Source organism: Protopterus annectens, chromosome 1.part0, assembly GCF_019279795.1.
Source record: "Protopterus annectens isolate FY-2018-M chromosome 1.part0, PAN1.0, whole genome shotgun sequence".
Lineage (NCBI taxonomy): Eukaryota > Metazoa > Chordata > Ceratodontiformes > Protopteridae > Protopterus > Protopterus annectens.
In genome coordinates, this window is record NC_056725.1 from 125,674,011 (window position 1) to 125,697,905 (window position 23,895).

General features: G+C 41.8%; 1 protein-coding gene across 1 annotated transcript in view; it reads right to left on the reverse strand.

Annotated features, from left to right (window-relative positions):
• The window catches only part of LOC122793396 (nesprin-1-like), an 876,647-nt gene that overhangs the window by 524,413 nt on the left and 328,339 nt on the right, over positions 1–23,895 (reverse strand). Inside the window, exons 15-16 of the mRNA XM_044061803.1 lie at positions 7,271–7,473; positions 1,730–1,894 (exon numbers count right to left, since the gene is read on the reverse strand). Of these exons, the coding sequence (XP_043917738.1) occupies positions 1,730–1,894; positions 7,271–7,473 (368 nt within the window). The remainder of the gene's footprint in view (positions 1–1,729; positions 1,895–7,270; positions 7,474–23,895) is intronic.

Here is a 23,895-nt window from a genome sequence, read left to right on the forward strand (position 1 = left end):
ACACATTCAAACTGCGTGGCATTTAGCTGATGTTATATTACAACAGCCCTATGTACAGGGTCAGCGTTAGGTTAAATGTTGCCCTAGGTGAAATGGTCCATGCTACCCTCTCAGACTACTACTCCCTCCCTTGTACACATCACCAAGTGCTCTCCCCATCCTGGCTTCCTGTTATTATGCACATCACTTTTTTTCTTCCTTTTCTCACATTTTGCCTTATTCTTCAGGTTTTTCTAGAAGTCATGGTTATCTAGATGCTCTGAGGTGCATTTTAGAGCTTTTTTTAAAACAATCTTCTCATTCAATGATGGCAAAAGGAAAGAAATTCAGGATCACTGATTGTTTACTTTTCCTTACATCCTCTCAACATATCCTAACTGGCCAGAACTGCATAGTAACAACTGTGTAGGAAGTAACTAAATAAACCAATAATCTGGGGACATCTAGAGCCCCAGAAGCCATGGAGATATTAATGAAGTGAGGTGCATTTTAGAGTTTTCCGACCTTTGACCTAGTGATAGCCTGAACAAAAATCAAAAATAAGGAATGAGATTGTCGTATTTTTTTCCTTCAAAGAAGAAGTAAGTTGAATCGCAAGTATAACATTCAAAGCTGACAAAATAAGGTTGCTCTCATATAAAAAAGATCACATGGAAACTGCAAATATCACTAAAAAGTGGACCTAACTGGAAACTGTAACTATCTCTAAAAAGCTGAAAGCTGCTTCATTATAGAAGTATTAGCCAGAAACATGAGCATGTGTAGTGTAGTAATATCAGGAGGTACTTTTAAGTTTTGGGAAGAGCACTTTGAACAAACATCATTACACCTGCATGCCATTCACTTGTGAAATACAAGTTACAATTTTTTTTCTTGACAATTGTTGAATAAGTGCAGTTGCTGTTAATGTGGAGAGCCCCACCCCCCACTGTAGGTTTTATGGTTGCCTAATGCCTTCTATGATTAAGTGTAATCTTTGGTGAAATCAAAACATTTTACAAGGGACAGAGAAAAAATATGTGGCAAAATCAGGGAACGTCTTCAAAATCTGGGACAGCTAAGAGATACAGCAGGCAGAAATGAACTACCCCCTCTGGCATAAAGTCAATCTGCTTTTAAATGATGTTAGATGCTTTGTTCTGACACAGTTTGTGTTTATAGGTGTATCCAATGGAAGCTGTAACATCTTTTAAAGACTGTTCTACCATCTGTCACTATTTCTTACCACATGTCATTGTCCCTAGCATGAGACCTGATTGTAAAACTGCTTAAGGATATATAACAAGCTTTGCTTAACACCCCTAAGTACTATTATGTTTCAGTCTTGCAACAGGGAATGTTTAACAAGTTTATAGTTTTCATGATATCGGAGCATAACCATGGTGCACTATTCACTATGAATATTCATATTCTTAATAAATATGTATATTTTCATATTATGACTGCAAACTTAATAAACACAGGCTAAAATGTGAATGTCTGGATCTTTGGGAATACTGAAAAATATGAATTTTGACTTGACAGAGCTACTTTAAGATACGTAAGTGGAACTGGACTGTCAGTGGAATGTCACCTAAAGAATATTGATTATTGTACTTCAGTATCATGTCACACCATTCTTTGTCAGTATGACAGACATTTACTAAAAAGGGAGACAGGCCACACAAGATAGATTATTTGGCAACATGTTAGTTATGAGGGTATTATACAATGAGGAAAATGTACCTACATGCTTAACTTTGACAAACAGCTCCCTCCATCTTCCATTCAGTAGCAGTAGCTGTTGTTTGAGCTCTCTGGAAACTGTCTCATCACATGTTTCAATAAGAAAATTGCCAGCATCATTCATAGTTGTATGCTGCTGTATCCAATTAGGCAAATTGCGGAAGAATTCCTGTTAGGGGAAAAATACAGTTTTAGAGTAGAATACTTAATGAACAATTTTTAACCCCCCCCCCCCCCAAATGGAACAGAGACACAGGATATAGTTTATCTTCTTATGCTTAATAATAGTAACCATTCAAACAGACTAGGAGTTCAGAAGTAATTGTAAAACAAAATGTGTTTTACTTATAGTGGTTCCTTGAGTTCTTCAGAAAATCCAGCATAATAAAAACTCTGTACATAAAAAATAAACCTCTGTACACAACTGAAGTATGACTGGGCACCCTTGTCTTCTATCACCTTCTCATCTTGTGCAGTGATAATACATTTACAAATGTGAGTAATTAGGTAGTAAACACAGAAGCCGCAAACATGCTTGTTTTTGTATTATTAAGATGATCTTCTGAATGACTAAATGACAAGTGCTACCCTTCATGTTATGTAATTGTTTTCCTTAAATGATGTCTAAATTGTTGCTGTTTTTTGACTGTAAACTACTGGAGGTGGCAGGCAGCATACTTCAGTTAATGACTGCAAGCTTATGGCTATAAACCTGTCTTATTGTGTTTGTTATCAATACCACATCCAGACTGGCAATTCTAACAAATATAACAATTTCTATGCTGGAAAAATTATAGTTATATACTTACCATAATGCTGGATACTTCCATTCCTGTCCATCCTATATGACTGGTGGGTCTTTAGGGGAATTGTCAGATCACAGTCAGGAAAGCTAGTGCTCCAGTCTCAAGGCCCTCAGATTTTTTTCGTTCCCACAATGCACATGGCCTGACTAAGCTAGCTTCCCTCAGATTGAATGTGCTGTCTAGAATGGGCTAAACAGAATATAGACGCATATGGAATCCACAAACAGAATAATGGAACAGGGATGATGGAAAGGATGTTGTTAAAAGAAATAAAATGATCCAGTGTTATAGTAAGTCTATATTGGACTGGTGAAACAGCAGATTTATTTATTTTTATTTATTTATTTATTTTGTTTACTGGAACGTTCGATTGGGAACAGGGCCCCTTTTTGGCACAGGCCCTGAGAGAAAGGCTCCAATGTGCAAACAACAGTAATAGACAGAGTGACACTAGCATTTTAAAGGCAATAATATACAATAGTGTTTGCAACATTTTTGAAAATAAGGAGAACTACATTTCAAATCTGATAAAGTATACAGACAGCCATACTGATGGCTATTTTCAACAGACAACAACATGTCTTTTAACAGTTATAGGGGTGAGAGAGCTAGACTTCAGAAATAGAAGGCAAAAGTAATTGAGGGTAAAGGAGTATTACAAAAGGGGAAAGAGAGTGAGTTACAGTACAGGAAGAAGAGGAAGTGTACACAGGGGGTTGAACACTGATGAGGTTGAAGAGGAGTGATATGCTAACCTGGTGCAGCGCATTTGCAGAGCCATGAGTTGCGTAAATGACACTTTAGCTGTAGTTTGAATGACTTTAGCAAGCAGTCCTGTCTTACTATTAGGGGGATGTAGGTCCAGGTTTTTGACACGTGATAGGAATAGAGTGACCAGCAGCACAGTTATTAGGTTTTAATATATGTAGAAAGTCTTTGTCAGAAGAGCTCGTGCTTCTGGGTGAGTTGTATGGTTGTACAAGGCTGGCTAGAGATGGACTGTCATTTGGTTAATTTATTAGATTGTGGATAACAGTGATTGGGGAGTATGTGATTTAGTGAGGTAGTTAAAGCCACTGGAGGTGTCTGAGGGGCAAACAGTGATGTGCTCTATGGGGAGGTTGGCTGTTTAGTTGAATCAGTTGGATGTTTGTCAGTATTACGGTTAAGGAGAGGACAGTAGTTAGTAGGAGTATAGTAGTGACAGCACATCTTGAAGTCTTAGATAGACAGGGTTTTACCCTACAGAGAGTGCTTAGTTTTTGGTGTGTTTATGGAAGTCAAACTTTAGGTCTTCATCTATGTAAACTCCTAGTAGTTTGATTTGTGTGACAAGTTCTATGTTGGGATTGTTGGAAGAGGTGATAAAGAGAGATGCTGGAGGTTTAGGAATATTTGGAAAGTAGTCATTCAGTTTTCTATAGAAGTAAACGTTTCCTGGGTCAGTTTTTCTAAGGAATCAAGGTTGTTTGATGAGTAGATAATAGTAGAGTCATCTGTGTTCCATACAAAGGTAGCATTCTTACTGGCCAGATCAAAGTCATTAGCAGAGATGCGTTATTTTAGTTTCCTGTTTGTCTTTACAATATAAAAGGTACTGCATTGTTGACATAATGCCATGTAAACTAAATTCTTAGTATTGCAGGTGTCATAACAGTTAAAACATCTGTTTATTTACAGGATGCACAAAAGACTTTTCAGTATAAATATACTTACAAGAATGAACTAACAAACCAGTTTATATATTTCTCTTGCTCTTTTTAACATAATTTTTTTTAAGTTACTGGATCTTTTACATGCAAAAGAAAGATCCTCTTTTGTAATATTCTTAAAACATGGTATGTGCTGTATCATAAACCAATATTTCTTAATAGTTTCTTTAACTGTATAGGTATTTCTATCATAAGTTAAAACACTTCTAAGTTTAGAACTATTATATTTATTGTTAACAACATCAGTGCTAATGTGGGTTTTTATTTTATTTATTTATTTATTTAATATTTGTTTACCGGGAAAGTCCAACTTAACACAGGTCCTTTTTCAGCGGAGGCCTGGGGAGAAAAGCCCCATGAATAACAGTAAATTCTAATGTACAAATTACAATAATCAGTAACGTATAAAGTAAACAAAATGTAGTATACGTAAGAAAATACAAATTTATCACATCATGACAACAAAACCTAGGCTCTGAGCTTAGCTAGTACTATTTATAAAGTATGACTTATGTCAAGATATAAGGTTAAGACAGGCTGGTAGAATAAAAGATTAAACACAGGGGAAGAAGCTGGATATGGTTGGGGTATACTGTGATGTATCAGAGCATTTGTAGTGGGTTAGTACAGGAACATAGCCACTTATTTTTCAGATAAGCTTTAAGTGATGGCTTAAAGTGGTTAGTGGAAGAAATTGAGAGAATGGAGTTAGAAGGGAGTTCCATTTTTGCCTGAAGAAGCCAACTTGGTGAAAGTATAATACTAGCGCAGTTCAACAAATATTTATACTTGTTATTGTGATGCCAGTGTACTTTTTATTTTAAATCTTTTAAATCTTTTTTACAAAGACCCTGTTCAAAATGTCCATCTCTGATAAAGAAATTAAATACTTTCCACAAACTATTACACTGTATGATTACACGAAAAAGGAGCTCTATCATCACTGATGCAAATGTGGCTTATTAGTAGGGGAAGTAATCTTTAGCAAGATTTTGCCTGCCTGTTGGAGTCATCTTCCAATAGCCATTTCAAAAGTATATTTTTAAAACTAAGCTGCAAGACTAACTCTCTTACTTATACACACATACACATTTAGGTTATAATTATTGGGTCTATGTTACCATATCAAAAGCTGATAAGAACAAACACTTCTTGATCGACCCGTAAATGTCGAATGCACTAAATAGTGAAGACACTATCCAACGATTTTTTTTCCCAAGGGTTCCACCTTTGTCCTTCATTGACACTGGTGATAGGTGCTGACTGAGGTTTCTTTTTTGGAGATAAATCCTTGGCTAAGCTTGTAAGGGCCCCAGGGCCATTAGCCTAGTAACCTCCTATGATCCTATGATTACATGTTTCCCCTATCCATGTACGCCATTGGTACTAAACTGAGGGTGAATTTGCAGTTACTCATCTGTTCATCCAAGTTACTGTTGAATAGAGTAAGAGAACTATTCTTACGTATTTGGAGGGGAAGATGTTTCCATAGTAGTGGTATTCTCTGTGATACCACACCTGTCACTCTACAATGTTCTGTTAATCTTGCAAAAGAGACTGAGGTCCATTGAGCAAGTGTTTCTGATAACAGTTTACTTCCAGATGTGTAATAGATTTGACAGAAGAGGGCAAGCTGAGATTCTATACACAAGGTAGAGTTCACCTCTCAGTAGCATACGTAATACCAAGAAAAGAGAGAGAGAGAGAGAGAGAGAGACAGACACGGCTTTGAAATGGTCTGCATAGTTTTCATGATTTAGGTCCTTGATTTTCCTAGTGTGGAAGCATTGTACCCATTCCAAGTGTAACAACTGTTTTTTGTACAGTATGTACATAATGCTGCCTATAACAGCCATGATTCATAAATTTCAGTCCCCAGCAAAGCAGATAAGCATTACAGAGTTTCTCAAATTACAAACATTTGCTTTCTCAACTTAGGTCAGACCCTGCAGCAGTATCAACTTTGCACCAGCAGGGACGAGGCTCCTGGTGACATCTAGCCCTTCTCCAGTGGACAAAGATGGGAAAATGTTTGACAGATTAGATAAGAGAATTTTTTTCTTTCACTTTGCAGTATAAACTTCTTAACTACCGGCCCATAATGAAAGTGTGTGCTTCCTTTGTTTAGATAGTTTGACAGAATTGTTACCACTCTTCATCCTGAAGCTAGTGCCTATCTCAGTTGTTCTCAACATTTCTAAAGTATCTAAACATGCCTCAATGTGAGTGTAAGACTGTAGAGATACTGTGATTAGGGCCTTTGCTTCTGCCACTATTTTCAGGGGATATGTCTAGATATGAAATCAAAAGTTTTGTGTTGAGGTGTAGTCTGAAATTTTGAATTCATCTTTCCCTTTACTTGTGTTTTTGGGAGCAGAAAGGGGTTTATCCTGAGACAGACATGGCTATGCAATTATAGTAAGTATATTCTGAGTGCACATAAAGGCACTGCCACCAAAGCAGCCTTGTCCTCATCCATCAGCCCCTCCTCCTCCTCTGATGTAGCTTACATTTACTATTATCTTTATTCACTTTTGGTGCTGCTTTGACTGTTTACTGTTCAACAACCAGCCCAGTGATAATGTGGTCCTCTCATCGACCCTCAGCAAAAACATCACCGACAAGCATATTCTTTAGTTTTCTTTGTATGGGTAATACCCAGCTCACGAAAGCAAGTAGAATTAATGTCTGCAGAACTGCATTTAAAGCATGAGCTGACTACTCTGCACAATTCTAAGGCATTTCAAGGATATGAGATTGGCACATTCTGCAACATCTAGCAAGCATCTCTGTCTCCAAACCAAAACAAAGAACGTTATATCAACAGTTAGTATGATACAGACCGTATTGGCTTATTGTGTCAGCAGTTTACTCAGTGAAGGAGGGATGGATGAATAAGCATTAATAATTGGAAGAAATCATAACATAATCCACCTTAAGTAAACAAGAGTATACATTACTGGCTCTGCAAGTTATCATGCAACATAAGAACCTATGTTTATATATGTTTCGGAGTAACAGCATTACCTTTTTGGCTTGCTCAGACTGATTTAGCATTTTTTCTGCATCTTCTAGCCAAGCCTGCAGGCTGGATACCGTACTGCTGTATTTATCCCAGTTTGTGATCACTTCCTCCAGCATACTACGTACACTTCGTACTTCCACTGACAAGTTTCGCCACTGCGCAGCAGAGTCATTCAAAAGCTTTGACACATTCTCGCCCTCTTCAGCTGCAAACACATATATCAAATATAAGTCTGCAAAAATCTTTTCTTCATACTTAAACTGAATTGCACATGCTAAGTTATGGACATTACAAGTTACTGTGATGCAAATTCAAATTTGCTATAATTTTCACAGAGTCAAATATCAGTAAAGTTATTTCATATTAAAGGCCAATGGGTATATGTGGTACAGTGAGCTGAGGATTGCTTCTATTCATAACTTAGAAGTCTGACAGAACTTGATAAACAAATATAAGCAAGAGCTGCTGGCCCACTTTTTTAACAGCTGAATTCTTAAGTGCAGTGCAGGAAATATGGGTTCGTTGTTAGAGGAAGGATCCAGTGTCCAAAGGACAGGTGTCCTTCCTTAAAGCATTGTCTGTTGCCAGAATGACCACTGGTGAAGACATGAAGAATGAATGAATGAATGAATGAATGTTGAGATGGCATCTTATTATATGAATTCATGGGGTTACAGAAACCATACAGCTGAAGAATGGCCCCAGAAAAGCCAGCTCTGGCCCTAGAAATCAAATATAACTTATAATGCTTAGTAAAGTTTGCACAGAAGTCCAGGTAGCTGCCTCAAGAACAGAATTAGTGTCTCAACCTTTGAAAACAAGCACCAGAAGAAGCGACAGCCCTAGAAGAATGAGCTCATGAAAAGAATTGCGAAAAGAAATGGCTTTGGATATCCAAGAAAACATGGTTTGCTTAGAAACAGCCAAACCCAAAGACCTAGGATAAAAAGAAACAAAAAGCTGCTTAGATTTACAAAACGCTTTAGTCTTATCCAAATAATATCTGAGTTGCCTGTGCAAATCCAAGGTGTGCAAAACCTTATCTCTAGCAGACTGCAGAGATGGAAAAAAAGTGAGCAAATGAACCTACTGATAAAGAGACAACTCATTAACCACTTTCAGCATAAATAAGAAGTTATGTACTCACCATAACGTTCCATGTGAGTTGTTCCATCTCGCCTTCATTCTTCACTGATGGGTTCGGAACCGATCTCTCAGCTCCAACACGGTCGTTAGCAAGCTAAAGGATTTCCAGTTGCTCAAGACCCAGCCCCTTATCCCACAATGCACTGCTGGAATTACCTCAGATCTTGTTTGCTGCGTGTACCATATCCTTGTAAAAGGACTACTCTCCTAAGAGAGGGAAAAAGGAAGGAATTGAATTATCAGGATGAGACCAACGTCTAGGTCAACTGTCAGTCAGGTGGGGGATGGAGGGAGGGACGTGAGAATGAAGGCGAGATGGAACAACTCACATGGAATATTATGGTGAGTACATAACTTCTTAATGTGAAGTTGTTCAATCTCGCTGTTCATTCTTCAATGATGGGTAGCGTCCCTAGCACCCTCAATCTTGGGTGGCTCACAGGAGTATATTCTTCAGGACCGTAGAACCAAAGGAAGCCCTGTCCCTGGAGGCCTTACCCACCTTGTAATGAGTGATAAAGGTATGAGGCTTAGACCAAGTGGCTGCAGCACAGATGTTGTCAATGGGCAATTTGGCTTGAAATGCAGAGGATGTAGAAACTGCTCTGGTTGAATGAGCTTTAATTCTGTGTAGCAAGGGCATATTAGCTGCTGAATAAACACAGGTGATACAATCAGACAGCCACTTAGAAAGGGTTGTTTTAGCCACCGGTCCACCTTTCCTGGCTTCAGAAAAGGAAACAAATAGTTGGTCTGATTTTCTAAAATCTTTTGTCCTATCCAAATAATATCTGAGCTGTCTATGAACGTCTAGTTTGTGCAGCATATACTCTAGTTTGTTGGAGTGGTTGGGGAAGAAGACTGGCAATTCAATGACTTGATTGATATTAGACTAAGAACAAATTTTAGGTAAAAAGGAAGGATTTGTCCTGAGAGATACTCTATCAGCATGAAAAATCATATAAGGAGGTGTGATAGACAAGGCTTGAAGCTCTGACACTCTGCGGACGGAAGTAATGGTCACTAGAAAAATGGTTTTCCATGACAAATATTTGAGATCACAAGATGATGCAGGTTCAAACAGGGGAAGAATTATGTGAGATAGCATGAAATTCAGATTCCAGGGGGAATAAGCAGTTTTTACTGGAGGCCTCATGTAAAAGGTCCCTTTAAGAAAAGCCTTGGACAACTTGTGGGCCATAACATTTAGTCCGTCTACTCCAAGATGGAAATTAGATATGGCAGCTAACTGGACCCAAATTGTAGCCGCTGCTGCTCCTTCATTAAAGATAACAGTTAAGAATTCCAATATATATGTCAAGGGACCGTGAAAAGTATCAATGTTCTGTTTGGAAGCCCAAATGGAAAATCTCTTCCACTTACTATGATATAATCTCCTGGTGGAAGGTTTGTGAGAAGACAAAAGGATTTGCCTTGTGTCATAAGAAAGGTTGTGAAGCCTGGCTATGTGGGGAATGGGAGCAGCCAAGCTGTCAGATTCAAGGACTGCAATGAAGGGTAGAGATCCCCTGACAAATGTCAAATGACAAAAGAAATGGGAACCAAATCTGCAGAGGCCAATGGGGGGCTATAAGAATAATGGTCCTTCCCAGCGACTTTGCTTTCTGTAAAAATCTTGGTATTAGTGGTATTGGAGGAAATCCATATAGAAGACTCGGGAATCAATCGTGTATGAGTGCGTCTCTCGGGTGTTGTCTTGGAGGGGAAATCAGGGCAAAGTAGCTTCTGCATTTGGTGTTTATGTGACCGGCAAAAAGGTTGCAGCAAGGCTGGCCCCATTTGTGGAAAATCCTGTCCGCAATGTCCTGATTGAGGGACCACTCATGTCGCAACAAAATTGCCCTGCTCAGTTTGTCTGCTATCACGCTGGATCTCCCCGGGATGTGCATTGTCAACAGAAAGTGCTGGGATGACACAGCCCACTGCCAAACTCTGAGGGCTTCTCGGCAAAGAGGGTAAGACTTGATCGCGCCCTGTTTTTTCAAATACCAGACCACTGACATGATGTCTGTCTGAATTGCAACTGTCCCTAGAGGAAGAGAGTCCTGAAAGTACTGCAACACCAGACATACTGCTCTCATCTCTAGAACATTGATATACAGATGTGATTCTTGATCCGTCCATGTGCCTTGGGCAGTCTTTCCCTGAAAATGCCCCCCCCCCCCCACACCCTATCAGGGAAGCATCCGTGGTCACAGTGGCTATCGGCGGGGATAGTACAAATGGACGTCCTATTGTGACATGAATCGACATCAGCCATCACTGAAGGTCTCTCTTGCAAGAATTTGTTATCACAATCATATGCTTCATTGGAAGTTCCTGATAAGACCATTGAGTGAACAGTAGCTACTGAAAAATCTGCATATGCATTCTTGCTAATGGTATGGCTAAGATTGCTGCTGCCATGAGACCCAGTACTTTTAAGACCTCTGCTGCAGGAACTCTGTCTTTTGACACCAGTGAGCTGACATGTTGGCGAAGAAGTGAAACCCTCTCGAAAGGTAGATGCAGAGTGGTGGTTGAAGTGTCTAACTCTGCCCCGATAAAGACGATATGCTGCGATGGCAACAAGGCAGACTTTTCTAAGTTGACAGTAATGCCTAAGTGGTTGCAGAGTGTCAGAGTGGATTCTCTTGCCCGAATCAGTTGATGCCTGGTGGTGCAGGTAAGGAGCAAATCGTCTAGGTACGGAAACAGTGGGAATCCTAGACACCTCAAGTGAGCCGTGACCACTGCCATACATTTGGTGAACACTCTGGGGGCTGTAGTGAGACCAAAGGACAGGGCTCGGAATTGATAGTGACTGTTTCCCAGCTGGAAACGCAGATGATCGCTGGATAGCCTGGCCATCTTTATGTGGTAGTACGCATCCTTGAGATCGATTGAGCACATCCAATTGTCTTTCCTAAGAAGGGAAGTATGGACTGAAGCGTGACCATCCTTAACTTCTCTTTCTTGACAAATTGGTTGAGTCTGCTGAGGTCCAAAATGGGTCTCCAGTCCTCTGTTTTCTTTGGAACCAAAAAGAATCTTGAGTAAGTTCTGAATCTTGTTTGGTCTGCTGGGACTGGCTGGATGACTCTTTTTTTCTAGCAACTTGTGGACGTCTATAGTTGCTTGTTCCCTGTGACTGGGTGAAACATCCGGGATTCTCCTGATGGAGGTGGGAGGAGAGGAGAACGGTATGAAGTACCCTCTGGAAATGATACTTTGTACCCATTTGTCTTTTGCTATTTCCAGCCAGGCTTCTGGGTACAAAGATAAGTGACCCCCGACTGCCTCCAGAGCAGGGCAGTCAGGCCTCTGCTCAGGAGCGCTGGTAGGGCTGACCAGAGAAATGATCTCTGTCACCCTGCTGTTGCGGACCCCCTCTGCTGTGAGGGCGGCGTTTCCATTATAAGCCCCTCCTCTGCCCCTAGAGGGGGTTTCACCATATGTGTGTCCTGAAAGGTTCCTTGAGCTTTTCTTTCCCCCTTTGGCCTTTGGGATAAGGCCGAGTAGAGGTGGAAAAACGGACTCCTACGGCAGACAGAGTCTTTCCTTCTTGCTCACACCTGGTCAATGTTTCCTTTACTTTAGGCCCAAAGAGAGATGAGCTGTCAAACGGGGTATTCACAAATGAAGACTTGAAAGGCTCCGCGAAGGAACAGAGGCACATCCAGGAGTGTCTACGAAGGGCAACTCCTGTACCTGCTGCCCTACTTGTGCCATCAGCCGCATACAATATGAGAAGCATGGACGAGTTTACAATTTAATTTAGGGTAGCAAGCTGGGTGGCAACTTTGTCTGAAGCACCTGCAGCTATTGTACCCTGAAGAATATCTCCTAACTCCTTAAGGAGATTTCTCTGCAGTCTGGTAAAATGGGTCAAATAGTTCAGTGATCTAAGTGTGACAGTTGCTGAACTAAACATGCATTTCCCATATATATCCATAATCCTAAACTCTCTGTTAGGAGGATGGATAGACGAGGACGTCTCAGACATTTCCTTTTTGGTGGCTGCCGCCACCACTGTGGCATCAACAGGGACTCCCTTGGTCAAAAAGGACTTATCTACTGGGGCAGAAATGAACTTGTTAGGCCTCCTAGGGACAGGTTCCATAGATTCCGGTGACTCCCACACCCTACGAGAGACCAGGTCCATAAGCTCATCATAGGGCGGAGACACCCAAGAGGTGGAAGGTTGAGAACCAAAAGCCTTCAGGAGAACTGACTCATCCTCAGTAGGGTTCTTGGAATGCCAATCACCCCTCTGCCTAAGGATCTCAAGTATCTCTGCAAAGGAGATATCCTCAGAGGGGGATCGGGGGGACCCTTCTGACTCATCTAAGTCAGTGTCAGATGTCAAAGATTCCTGTGGGGAGTCCAGATGCCCCTCTTGCACACTCTCTTTCTGGGAACCTCCTCAGTGGGAACGTCCGGGGAAGTCTCAGAAGAGCAGGGGGTGCCCAGTGGGGCTACCTGAGGCTCAGGGTCTCTACGCTTGGAGCCGATAGAAACAGAAGCAGACACAGGCACCTTAGGGGAAGAGGAGACCAATCCTGACATTGAGGAAGTCTTAGGAGACAATACTCACCTCGTGGCTTCAAAGGCATCATGGCTCCAATGGGAAGGAGTCAAAGGACCCGAAGGACCCTCAAGCCCCTCCCGCACCAAGGCTGTGGGCTCTCAGCCTGAGGTAGGAGTCGAGCTTATCCGAGCCAAAACCCTGAGAGGAAGAGTCGGCACTGACAAGTCGGTGCGACTACCCTCCCCAGACCTGACAGGAGAATGTTGGCTCCTAGAGTCCCCAGTCGGCTCCGAGGATGTCCAAGCAGATGGAACCGACAACACTGGAGCAGGTGTCGGCTCCAAGGGCTCTTCAATTATCAGGTCAGTCTCCTCTGGCTCTGAAAGCCCAGTTCGGCTCGGAGGAGGAGCAGTCAATTCCGGGGTAATGGTCTTCAGTTCCGATGCTTTGGTCAGAGCCGACAGCAATTTAGCTAGGCCTGGTGCCTTTAACAGCTACCATACCAGTCGGTCCATGTCCAGATCAGAAAGACTAACAAAGGACCTAGACAAGTGCGCCGATGGTGCAGATTGTAGAATAGGAGACGATAGAAACTCTGATACCGGCTCCAGAACAGTGGACTGGATCCGAGAAGAAGGGACACTCGGCTCCGAGAAATGTGGAGCCGATGACCCAGCATCCTCACTTTTCTTAGATTTTTTTGTGGCTTTTGAGTCTCCTGAGGATTGGGAAGAGCGAGAGGACTTACTGGCCCCATCCTTGTTACTCAATGCCTCGACAAAAAGGTGTTTTAGTAAACCCCTGTCCACCAATTTCCTTTTCCTTTCTAATGTAACCCTGGAAGAAAAGGAGTGACATATGCTGCATGACTCTTGCAAGTGAAGAGCTCCTAGACAGTATACACATTGCACATGAATATCAGTAACGGACATCTTTTGTCCGCAGTCTGGGCAGTTTGTGAACACAGACTTAGGATGCTTTTGTTTTTCCTCAGACATGTCCAACCAAAAAACCGCTATCCACAACAATGAAGTCAAAGGCTAGCTAGTAGTGATAGGAACACAATCACCAATAAACACTGAAACAATGGCCCAAAAGAAAAGGGGGCCAAAATTAGCTAAATAGTATTAAGCACTCAAACTAATACTAAACTCTAATCGAACTACCAATGCACATTACTACTAGAAGTAGGCCAACACGAGGCCACTATGAAAAAACACACCAAGTATAGTATTAACAGGGAAGAGGGCTATAAAAACTATCCTAACAAGTGAACTATAAGTATATATACTTCTAAAAGAAGAAAAGACAAAAAAAAAATTGCGATTTTTTGAATAATCTATGAAGATTTAGGCTCGAGCAAGCTGAAATCACTGAGAACCATGCCCCAGCAAACTAGATCTGGGGTAATTCCAGTAGTGCATTATGAGATAAGGGGCTGGATCCCGAGCAACTGGAAAACCTTGAGCTTGCTAACGGCCATGTCGGAGCCGAGGGATCGGCTCCAAACCAACGGTGAGATTGAACAACTTCACATAGTAGGATTAGAACGAAGGGGCACCCTGTCCTTATGGAAAACTAAAAAAGGAGGCTTGCAGTTTAGACACCCATCTGGCAGATGTAAGGGCCAAAAGAAGAACAGTCTTCAAAGAACAATTTTGCAAGGAAGCTGAAGCAGCAGCCTCAAAAGTAGCCTATGTCAATTTTTCTAAAACAAAATTAAGGTCCCAGGAAGGAGGGAAGTCTTCCTGGGAGGCTTAATGTGAAGGATGCTTTTAACAAACTGTTTGGCCTCAAATCTAGAGGCTACAGGGGGATTCAAAGACAGACAAGCAGACATAGCTGAAAGATGGGCCTTAACTGAAGCATATGCCAACCCAGCACTGAGCAATTCACATAAATAAGAGAGAACCAAAGGAACATCAACAGTAATTAGATCCAGGTTATGAGAAAGACACCAAACAGAAAACCTCTTCCATGCTAATACTTAAGATTTCCTAGTAGTGGGTTTCCTGGCCTCGTGTAGGACCTGAAGTACATCCTAAGAAAAAAGGTGTATATAGGGGATAAAAACCCTATCACCCACAATGTCAGCTGAAAACTGGACAGGTGGGGATGGATGAGAGATCCCTTGTTGTATGTACATAAGTCCACCCTGTGAGGTAACCTGTGATGATTGCTCTTGGCATGATGGAGAAGAAGAGGGAACAAATGCTGTCTGGGCCAAAAGGGAATCACCAGTAAGATTTTGGGAGCATCCTATTCCAGGGCGCCCTCAGGCAGGTGCAAGGGGGTGCATTTGCACCATCCCCCGGAACTGGCTGGATGGAGATTAATCTTCTTTTAATTAAATAAAAAAAAAAACAACTTTTTTTTTGTGTTGTTGTTGTTGTTAAGGGCGTTCTTCTTTAAGAATGCTCTTTGCATCCGGTCACACAGACACTTCTGCATCTGTGCAACTGATGGTTTACTTCATGTTCCACGCCCACGCAGAGTTTGAATTCCAGAAGATGTCTGGACTGTGGATGAATGTACAAGTAAGAGGTAGGTGTGTGTGTGTGTGTTTAAGAGGCGTGTGTGTGTGTGTGTGTGTGTGTGTGTGTGTGTGTGTGTGTGTGTGTGTGTGTGTGTGTGTGTGTAAGAAATAGGTAGGGATGTGTGGATGTAAGAAGTAGGGAGGTAGTGGTGTGTATGTGTGTATATAAGAAGTAGGTAGGGTAACAGTATGTGTGTGTGTGTGTGTGTGTGTGTGTGTGTGTGTGTGTGTGTGTGTGTGTGTGTGTGTGTGTAAGAGGGGGGTTATAGCTTGCAATTATCCAGATTTTTGCCTCATATTTTCGGTTGGTTTCTCATAAAATTGTGTTTTCTGGCAAATCATTGAAGACTGAAGTCAGAAAATAATGACAGACATTTGAGTTTTAGACTATATCCACAGAAAATGCATACTAATGCAAACCTTGTTCTATCCACTTACTATGGAGGTAGGGGGATGTATGTGTGTGTCATACCTCTCAACTGTACAGATTTAGATTTAAAAAAAAAAAAAATGAACTCCCAAGTACCCCAAAAAAGTTTGTTGCAAAGCTTTCGGGAAAAAACTCCCTTCCTCATTGCTAATGTGATACAATCAATTTATCCATTTAATATATAAGCAGAAATTACATCATGTGATGACAGCCAACCATCCACATATTTTAAATGAGTTTTTTTAGTGTTTTGTTTTTAAGTGTATAATTGTTTTATTTCTTGAGTTATGAATGGTTGGCATACTTGGAGTTCGTTTTTTTGTTTTAGTATATAGTTCTCCCTTCTCTATCTTTTGGAGAGTATCAGATTTAGATTTTCACAGAATGTCCAGATTTTTGTCTTATATTTTTGTCTGTTCCTCTTAAAAATTCTGTTTTTTTTTGACAAATCACTGGGATGAGCTAAGGATTAAAGTTACTAAATAATGACAAGCATTAGCGTTTCAGACTTCAGATCTTTCAGAAAATGCATTCTAATACTAATCCTGTTATTCTAGCAACTTTCTAAATATGTCCCTAGTTTTGGGCCTTTGTCCCCAACATTATAACAGGCCTTCTCCAGATTTCTTGTGCTAAGAGATTGAAAGGTATGGTGTGTGTGTGTGTGTGTGTGTGTGTGTGTGTGTGTGTGTGTGTGTGTGTGTGTGTGTGTGTGTGTGTGCGTGTGTGTGTGTGTGTGTGTGTGTGTGTGTGTGTGCGTGTGCGTGTGCGTGTGTGTGTGTGTGTGTGTGTGTGTGTGTGCATGTGGGTTTGTGCATTTGTGTACAAGAGGGAGGTAGCATACCCCTCAGCTGTCCAGGTTTTTGCAGAATGTCCAGATTTTTGCCCCATATTCCTCCTGAAAAGGACTGAAATTGCTGTATGACAGACATTTGAATTTTAGATGTCATATCTTTTATTAAAATGCATACTAATATAAATCCTGTTATTCTAGTAATTTTCTAAGTTCATGAGAACAATATTTATAGGTTCATAGGTTCATAGGTAGATACTAGGCTATCTGCCCTAGGGCATTTATAAGCCTAGTCAGAGTGTATTTGGCTTCCGCCTCCCTATTAGATTAGTCTACTCTGCCTCTGTAAAGTAGGTCACAGAAGGTACCCTTTGAAGATTAGTTTACTGTGCCTCTGTCTAGGAGGGACACAGGGGAGATCCCAGGGGTGAATTTGCGATTTCCCATCCACGTGTAAAAATTTTGCTTGAAGAGGGTCAGCAAGGGACTATGTCTAACATGAATTGGGATTCTATTCCAGAGTGAGGTGAGCCTCTGGGAAATGAATCTGTCCCACCAGCATGTCCTATTTATTTTTGTGCTGAGGTTTAGGTCCCTGGAGCGTGTAGCTCTAAGGGACTTGGATTTTTTGAGGTGGAGCATGTCCATTAATTCTGGGTTTGACATGGCTTTGTACGTCAGGCATAGATCACCTCTGAGTAGGCGGTAAGCAACTGAGTAGAGCTGGAGTTTCTTTAGTCGAGCTGCATAGGACATCTTTTTGTAGCCCATGATCCTCTTGGTGAGGTACTTTTGGGGTCTCTCCAGTTGCTGCAGGTGTCGGGTAAGGTACATCCCAAAAGGGGCATTGTATTCAATTATGGGCCTGATGAGTGACGAGTAGAGGGGCACAATGACCTCTCTTGATCTAGATGCGAACCCTTTCGTGATAAGGTGGGCTATATAGAAGGTCTTTCTAACCACTTTGGCAACGTGATTATCAAAGGAGAGATTACTATCTACGTTGGTCCCCAAATCTCTAATTACTTCTTCCGTACTTAATGGATTACCACCTATGTGGTAATTTGTGGGCACCTTGTTTTTCCCAAAGGGGATGACTATGCACTTTTAGCATTTAGCTTGAGGCCGTGGCTCTGGCACCAAGCATCCGTCTCTGTGAGACCCTTTTGGAGGATGCTTGTGTCAGCTGGAGATTCGATTATGGCCCCCAGTTTGCAGTCATCTGCGAACTTTGTCAGCCATAATCCCCCTGTGTTAGCCTGAACCTCAGAGAAGTATATACCGAACAAGAGAGGTCCCAGAACTGAGCCCTGTGGGACGCCACTTGTATCTGGTTTGGATTCGTACATGGCACCTGCGATTCTGACCATGTGGGTTCTATCTCTGAGCCAGTTTGCAACCCATCTTGTGATATAGGGGTTGATATTTAAGCTGGTAAGCTTATTTATGATGCCTGAGTGGGGTATTGTGTCGAAGGCTTTTGCGAGATCCAGGTAGGCTGTGTGGACTACCTTGCCCTCATCTATGGCTTTGGTAACTGTTTCAAAGAAATCAACTAGTTTTAAGAGGCAAGATCTGCTCTTAACATTGGGAAGGATCCAGTGTCTGGAGGCTCCCAATGTCTTTGTTTATGAGTTCATTGATAATACGCTCCATAGCTTTACAGACCAGACTAGTCAGGCTTATGGGGCGATAGTTTCCGGAGTCCGTTGTGGCACCACCTTTGTGGAGTGGGACCACTGTAGCTGTACGCCATTCTTTGGGTACATATCCTGTAGTAAGGCTAAGTTTGAACAGTGACTTAACGTGAGGGTTCAGTTCTTCTTGGAGCTCGTGTAAGACACAGCCTGGGACACCGTCCTGGTCCCATAGATGCTGTGTTTTTTGCTTTGGAGAGGGCAGCTTTCACCTGTGCATCTGTGATGTCAGGGAGGTTACATTCAGTTGGGATAGGCATTTGCTCCTTTGGGGGTAAAGGAAGGGGAGAAGTTTGCACTGAATCTGTCTGCCAGGATGTTGGCTATGTCTGTAGGTTCAGTATATTTTGTACCGTTATGCAACAATTCAGAGCATATCTGGGAGTTTCCGCCCATGTTGCTGACATAACTAAAGAAGGCCTTGTGATTATCTTTAGTGTCTAGGGCAATTTTTCTTTCGAAACTGGCCTTTGATGATTTTATGAGGGATCGAAGTTTCTTGCTAACACTGATCAGAGATGCCTTCCCTTTTTGGGATTTTGCTCTGTCATGTAGTAGCTTCCTCCTTCTGTTGTATAGCTTATTTATGGCCGGGGTCCACCAGACCGGTCTCCTGTTTTTGGTGGAGTGAGTCTTGGTTTTATTTGGGATAGCACGATCCATGCATTCCTGCAGGTGCTCATAGAATGCATTTGTAAAGGATTCTGCAGACTGGGCTGTATTATCCTCTGGCCCAGGGGCTTTGAAGGATTCCACCTCAGTCTTGAGAAGTGCAAAGTTGGCTTTTGAGAAATTCTTTACAGTGATTTCCTTGGCTGGGGGTGGGGACAGGATATGGATGTCCAGGGAAATTTGTTTATGGTCTGATCTTACCAATGAGGGGTTTACCTCTGGTGTGGAACATAGAGTCCCCATGTTGGTGATGACCAGGTCCATTATGTTGTTCCCTCTTGTGGGAGTGGTGACCAGTTGTTCCATTGCGTTAGAGTTTATAAATTCAAGGAACCGTTGGGCGAGGGTGTTTGGGCTTGAGTAGTTTTCCCAATCAATGTTTGGGTAGTTGAAGTCACCCAATAACATAGTGTTTGGGGAGACCTTCATATTCACCAGTGTTCTCAGGAATGCCAAATGGGGTTCCTGTAATAGGGAGGGTGTTCTGTAGCAGGCTACAAACTGAAAGGCAGTTTTGCCTGCTGTTAGTTGCACATGGATGGTTTCCGATGCTTCGTGCAGTGCCACTAACCTGGAGGTGTAGGTATCTTTGATGAATATAGATACTCCACCTCTTTTTGTGCTTCGGTCCGAGTTTTGGGGCCGAAACGCATGGTATGAGTTATAACCTGGTAGTGCTGTGGTGCTCTCAGGAGCCTTGAACCTGGTTTCTGTTACTGCACAGACATCAATTTTCTCCATACTGATGAGAGCCTCGAGTGCATGCATCTTGAGGTTTAGACTTCTGGCATTGAGTAGCATTACCTTTAGTTTTTTTATCCTTGGGTTGTCTATGGAGGTGGGTTTGTCCTTTGAGCCTTGCCTAAAAAAGGCACTATGGGGGTGGCAAGAGCCTTGGCCAGTATACGAAAGCCTAAGGGTGACAGGTGCAAGCTGTCCCTAGCGGCAACGTGGCTTGTCGAGCATGTCATCCCAGGCTGACAGACACTGGATCCCCTTTGAATGACACCAATACTTTAGCCAATTGTTGAAACTGATCATTTTGTCTTTATACTGTGGCATCATTCTTGGTGAGGGCAAGATGCTACTCAAGGTCAGGGTCATACCAGCCTGGGCTACATGGTCAGAGAGCTCCTCTATGTCTCTTTTCATGTAGTCCAGGGAGGTACGTCTCAGGTCATTCACACCAGCATGGACAATGACGGAGTCATACTTGTACTTGCTTTGCAGTGACCTGAGTGCTTGCATTATGTGGCGGATCCTGTCACCTGAAAGGCAGCTTACAGTGACCTTCTCCTTGTTCAGTCTGGTGAGCGGGACGTCAGTGTGCCAGACAACAGAGTCAACTATAACACGTGTATTTGGTGTGTTGTTTGGCCTTAAGGGCTGTGGTTGTAAGGCACACTGATTTTGTGAGATATGTGATTCATGGGTATTGTTGAGGGTGGCTGTTGCTTGGATATCTGCTTAGGAGGTCTTTGCTGTTTAGGCAGATTTTTATTTAGAGCCTCCTAGTATGTTTTTGTGTGTTTATGTGTTGGGTATGCAGATGCAATAGGTCTGTGTGAGACTGGATTTGTGGTGTGGGTGGTTACCTTTTCCTCCTGACTGACTGTGCCAGTCTTGGGTTGAGAGAGCTCTGCCTCCAGTTTGGCTGTGTAACTGTATCTCTCACATGTATTAGAGTTTGTTGGAAGGAGGAGAGGGTTGTCTGTGTACATAAGGCAATTGTAACAGTGCCTCAAAATTCCCAGATTCACCAGGTGGACTGGAGAGTAGCCTTGAAACTGACCCTTGGACATACCAGATTAGTATAGGGAACTTTTTTTTTACTGATCAGATGATTAGGAAAGGGAACTGATTTTTCACTTGATCATGAAGGACCAATCGGGAGTCTAATACTTATGAGAATTCAAGGAGGGTGTAGTGCTTTAGTTAGTTAGTGTTTCCTTATAAGAGCTGAGCAAGTGCAGGGCTTTAGAAAGAGAATAGAGTGATTACTTTGAGAGTTTGAACAGTTCTAAGGGAAAAAGTGAAGAGCAGACTTTGTGGAGCTGGAATAGTTTAAACCTGTTTAGGCAGCGTTGCCCGACGCTGCTCAGTGCACAAAACCGTGCAAAAAGAGAGTTGTAGGGTTTTAAGAGAGAGATCAAGGAGTTTAGAATTGACCCAAAATGGCCAATAAAACTACAGCTTATAATCTGTCCCTATGTATTTTAGGCTCTACCCAGATTTCTTGCACTAAGAGGTTGAGGTGTGTGTGAGTGTTTGTGTGTGTGTGTGTGTGTGTGTGTGTGTGTGTGTGTGTGTGTGCGTGTGTGCGTGTGTGTGTGTGTGTGTGTGTGTGTATGTGTGTGTGTGTGTGTGAAAAATGTCCTAGTTAGAGTTAGCAGGTGGAATTTATTTTCAATTGCTTTTTTAAGGAATTGTGAGCTTCCCAACCACTGAAGTGGTCGAGGCAGAGGCATCTGAGAAAGAAACTGGATGATCCTCTGGGCTTTCACCAATGTCAAGAGAGACGTCCAGTGTTGGCGGTACAGCTGAAGAATCAGATCAAACTTTCTTGGCCTTTTTCTTTGCAGACGGCTGAAACTCAGGCCGGGAAGAACCTTCCATGGTATCTTTAGCCAACAGTTTAAGTCAATGGTTCTATAAGCAAATCGCAAGAGAAGAAAGCCAACTTCACAACATCTTAAGTATGAATGCTTGACAAATCTCACAAGGCGTATGGTTGTGGGAAGGGCCTAAACAGAACAAACACTGCTTATGATGATCTTTATGGGGAATCTGTCTCTCGCACTGGCATTTCCCCTTTCTGGATGACATGAAATCTAACAACCAGATAGGAAAATCAAAAAACCTCAACTGTGCACTTATCTGAAGGTAGTAGAAACCAGCAGATAAACGCGCATTCAGATTAATGATGGAAGATGGTCTTTGGACTGGTGGAAAAGAAGTTCTGAGGATGGTTTGTCCGGTCTTCACCTTTATGCCCTATGCCATGCACAAGAAGCATACATGTGACTTATGGCACACCCATTACAAAGTAAAGGCTTTTGCATACTGGCTGGATATTGGGCTACCCTTGGCAGGGGATCCCATTTGCAAAATATTGCAACAGTGATATGGAAGGACATCATAAAATGCTGCTTCCTTAAATGACTGATACCATCACACCATCACTGGCTCTTTAGCTCGAAGTCAGAAGTAAATCAAAGTTCTTTATTCCCAGTTTCCATTCTTCAGACACATTGCATTGAAAAGAGAGATTTTCTGGTGGGTGTAAGCTGCGATATGTTTCCCATGAACAAATAAAACTGCCCATCTTCAGCTGATGACCTTCCAAGCAAGTACCTAAAAATCGCAGCCAACAGCATTGCTTATCCTGTCTCAATCATTATAAATAGGACAATCCAGGAATCCTATGCTCCCTCTCTCTGGAAAATGTCACATATTATCTCTCTGCACAAAGGAGGAAATTCAACAGACACTAATAACTTTAGACCTATTGCAATCTTATCTCCCCTCATCAAAATACTTGAAAAATGTATTCAAAAACAATTGCTAGACTATTTTCTGTAGGAAGAACTCCTATCCCCTACACAAAATGGCTTCTGTCCTTCCCATATTACTAGCACTGCCCTTCAAACGTATATACACACTGTCAATAAAGCTAGAGATAGTGGCAAACTAGTCAATTCCTTATTTCAAGACTTGTCTAAAGCCTTTGACACAATTTGTCACAGCAAACTTCTACTTCAAATGTCCTTATTAGGTCTCTCTCAGCCCACTCTTCTGTGGTTCAAAAGTTACCTGTCCAATAGGTATCAGTCAGTAAAATGGCACTGCATGTTCTCTCCTTACTTCTCAGTCACCACTGGTGTACCATAAGGCTCTATCCTTGTTCCCATCTTCTTAAACATCTTTTCCAACACACTCTATACATCCACAAAACAGGCCATCCTAATACAATATGGAGATGATTCCACTATCATTTGCACATCTAACAAAATGGTACACCTCCAAAAAATTACTCAGGAAGCTTTAACAGCTACTGAAACATGGCTTTGTAACTCATAACTCATGCTCAATCCAAAAAAGACCAAACCACTACTTTTTCCCAAATCCCTCTCTCATGAAATAACAAAATTTACTCTCTTGATACTACAACACTGAAGTCATTTCTCATAGTGAATTACTAGGGGTGATAGTGGATGATAAGCTTACATTCAACCAACATATATAAAACTGCAGAATAAAAACTCATCAAAAATTAGGGATGCTTTACACAGCCAAAAATGTTCTCACTGACGCAACAAAAACTACACTAAAACTACACTTGCCCATACATATCTCCTCCCCACACTTTTTTATGGTGCTCCCATCCTTACTAACCTCCAGGCTTCGCAAAAATTAAAACTTGAACAATGCTATAACAAAGTTGTTAAATTTGTAGCAAATACCCCTTTCAGAACTCATCACTGTACAGCACAATAAAGCCTAAATTGGTTAGAACTGCCTCATCAACTAGCATATACACAGCTTCTTACCACCTATAAAATTATCCAGCATCCATCTGCCTGTCTAGCACTAAAAAGCATTCTACACAACTATGTTCCCAGTTGATCACTGCAATCCAGTGACCAAAAACTCCTGTCTGTCTACAAACCTATCATATCTGCTAGACATCGCCTGTACTCTTACAAGGTTGCTAAGGCCTGGAACTCCTTACCTGTATCTATCATGTCAATAGTCTCCCTCCCATCTTTCAAAACCACTCTGAAAGATTTCTTAACTAAAATCAGTCTCTGTTCTTGCTCAA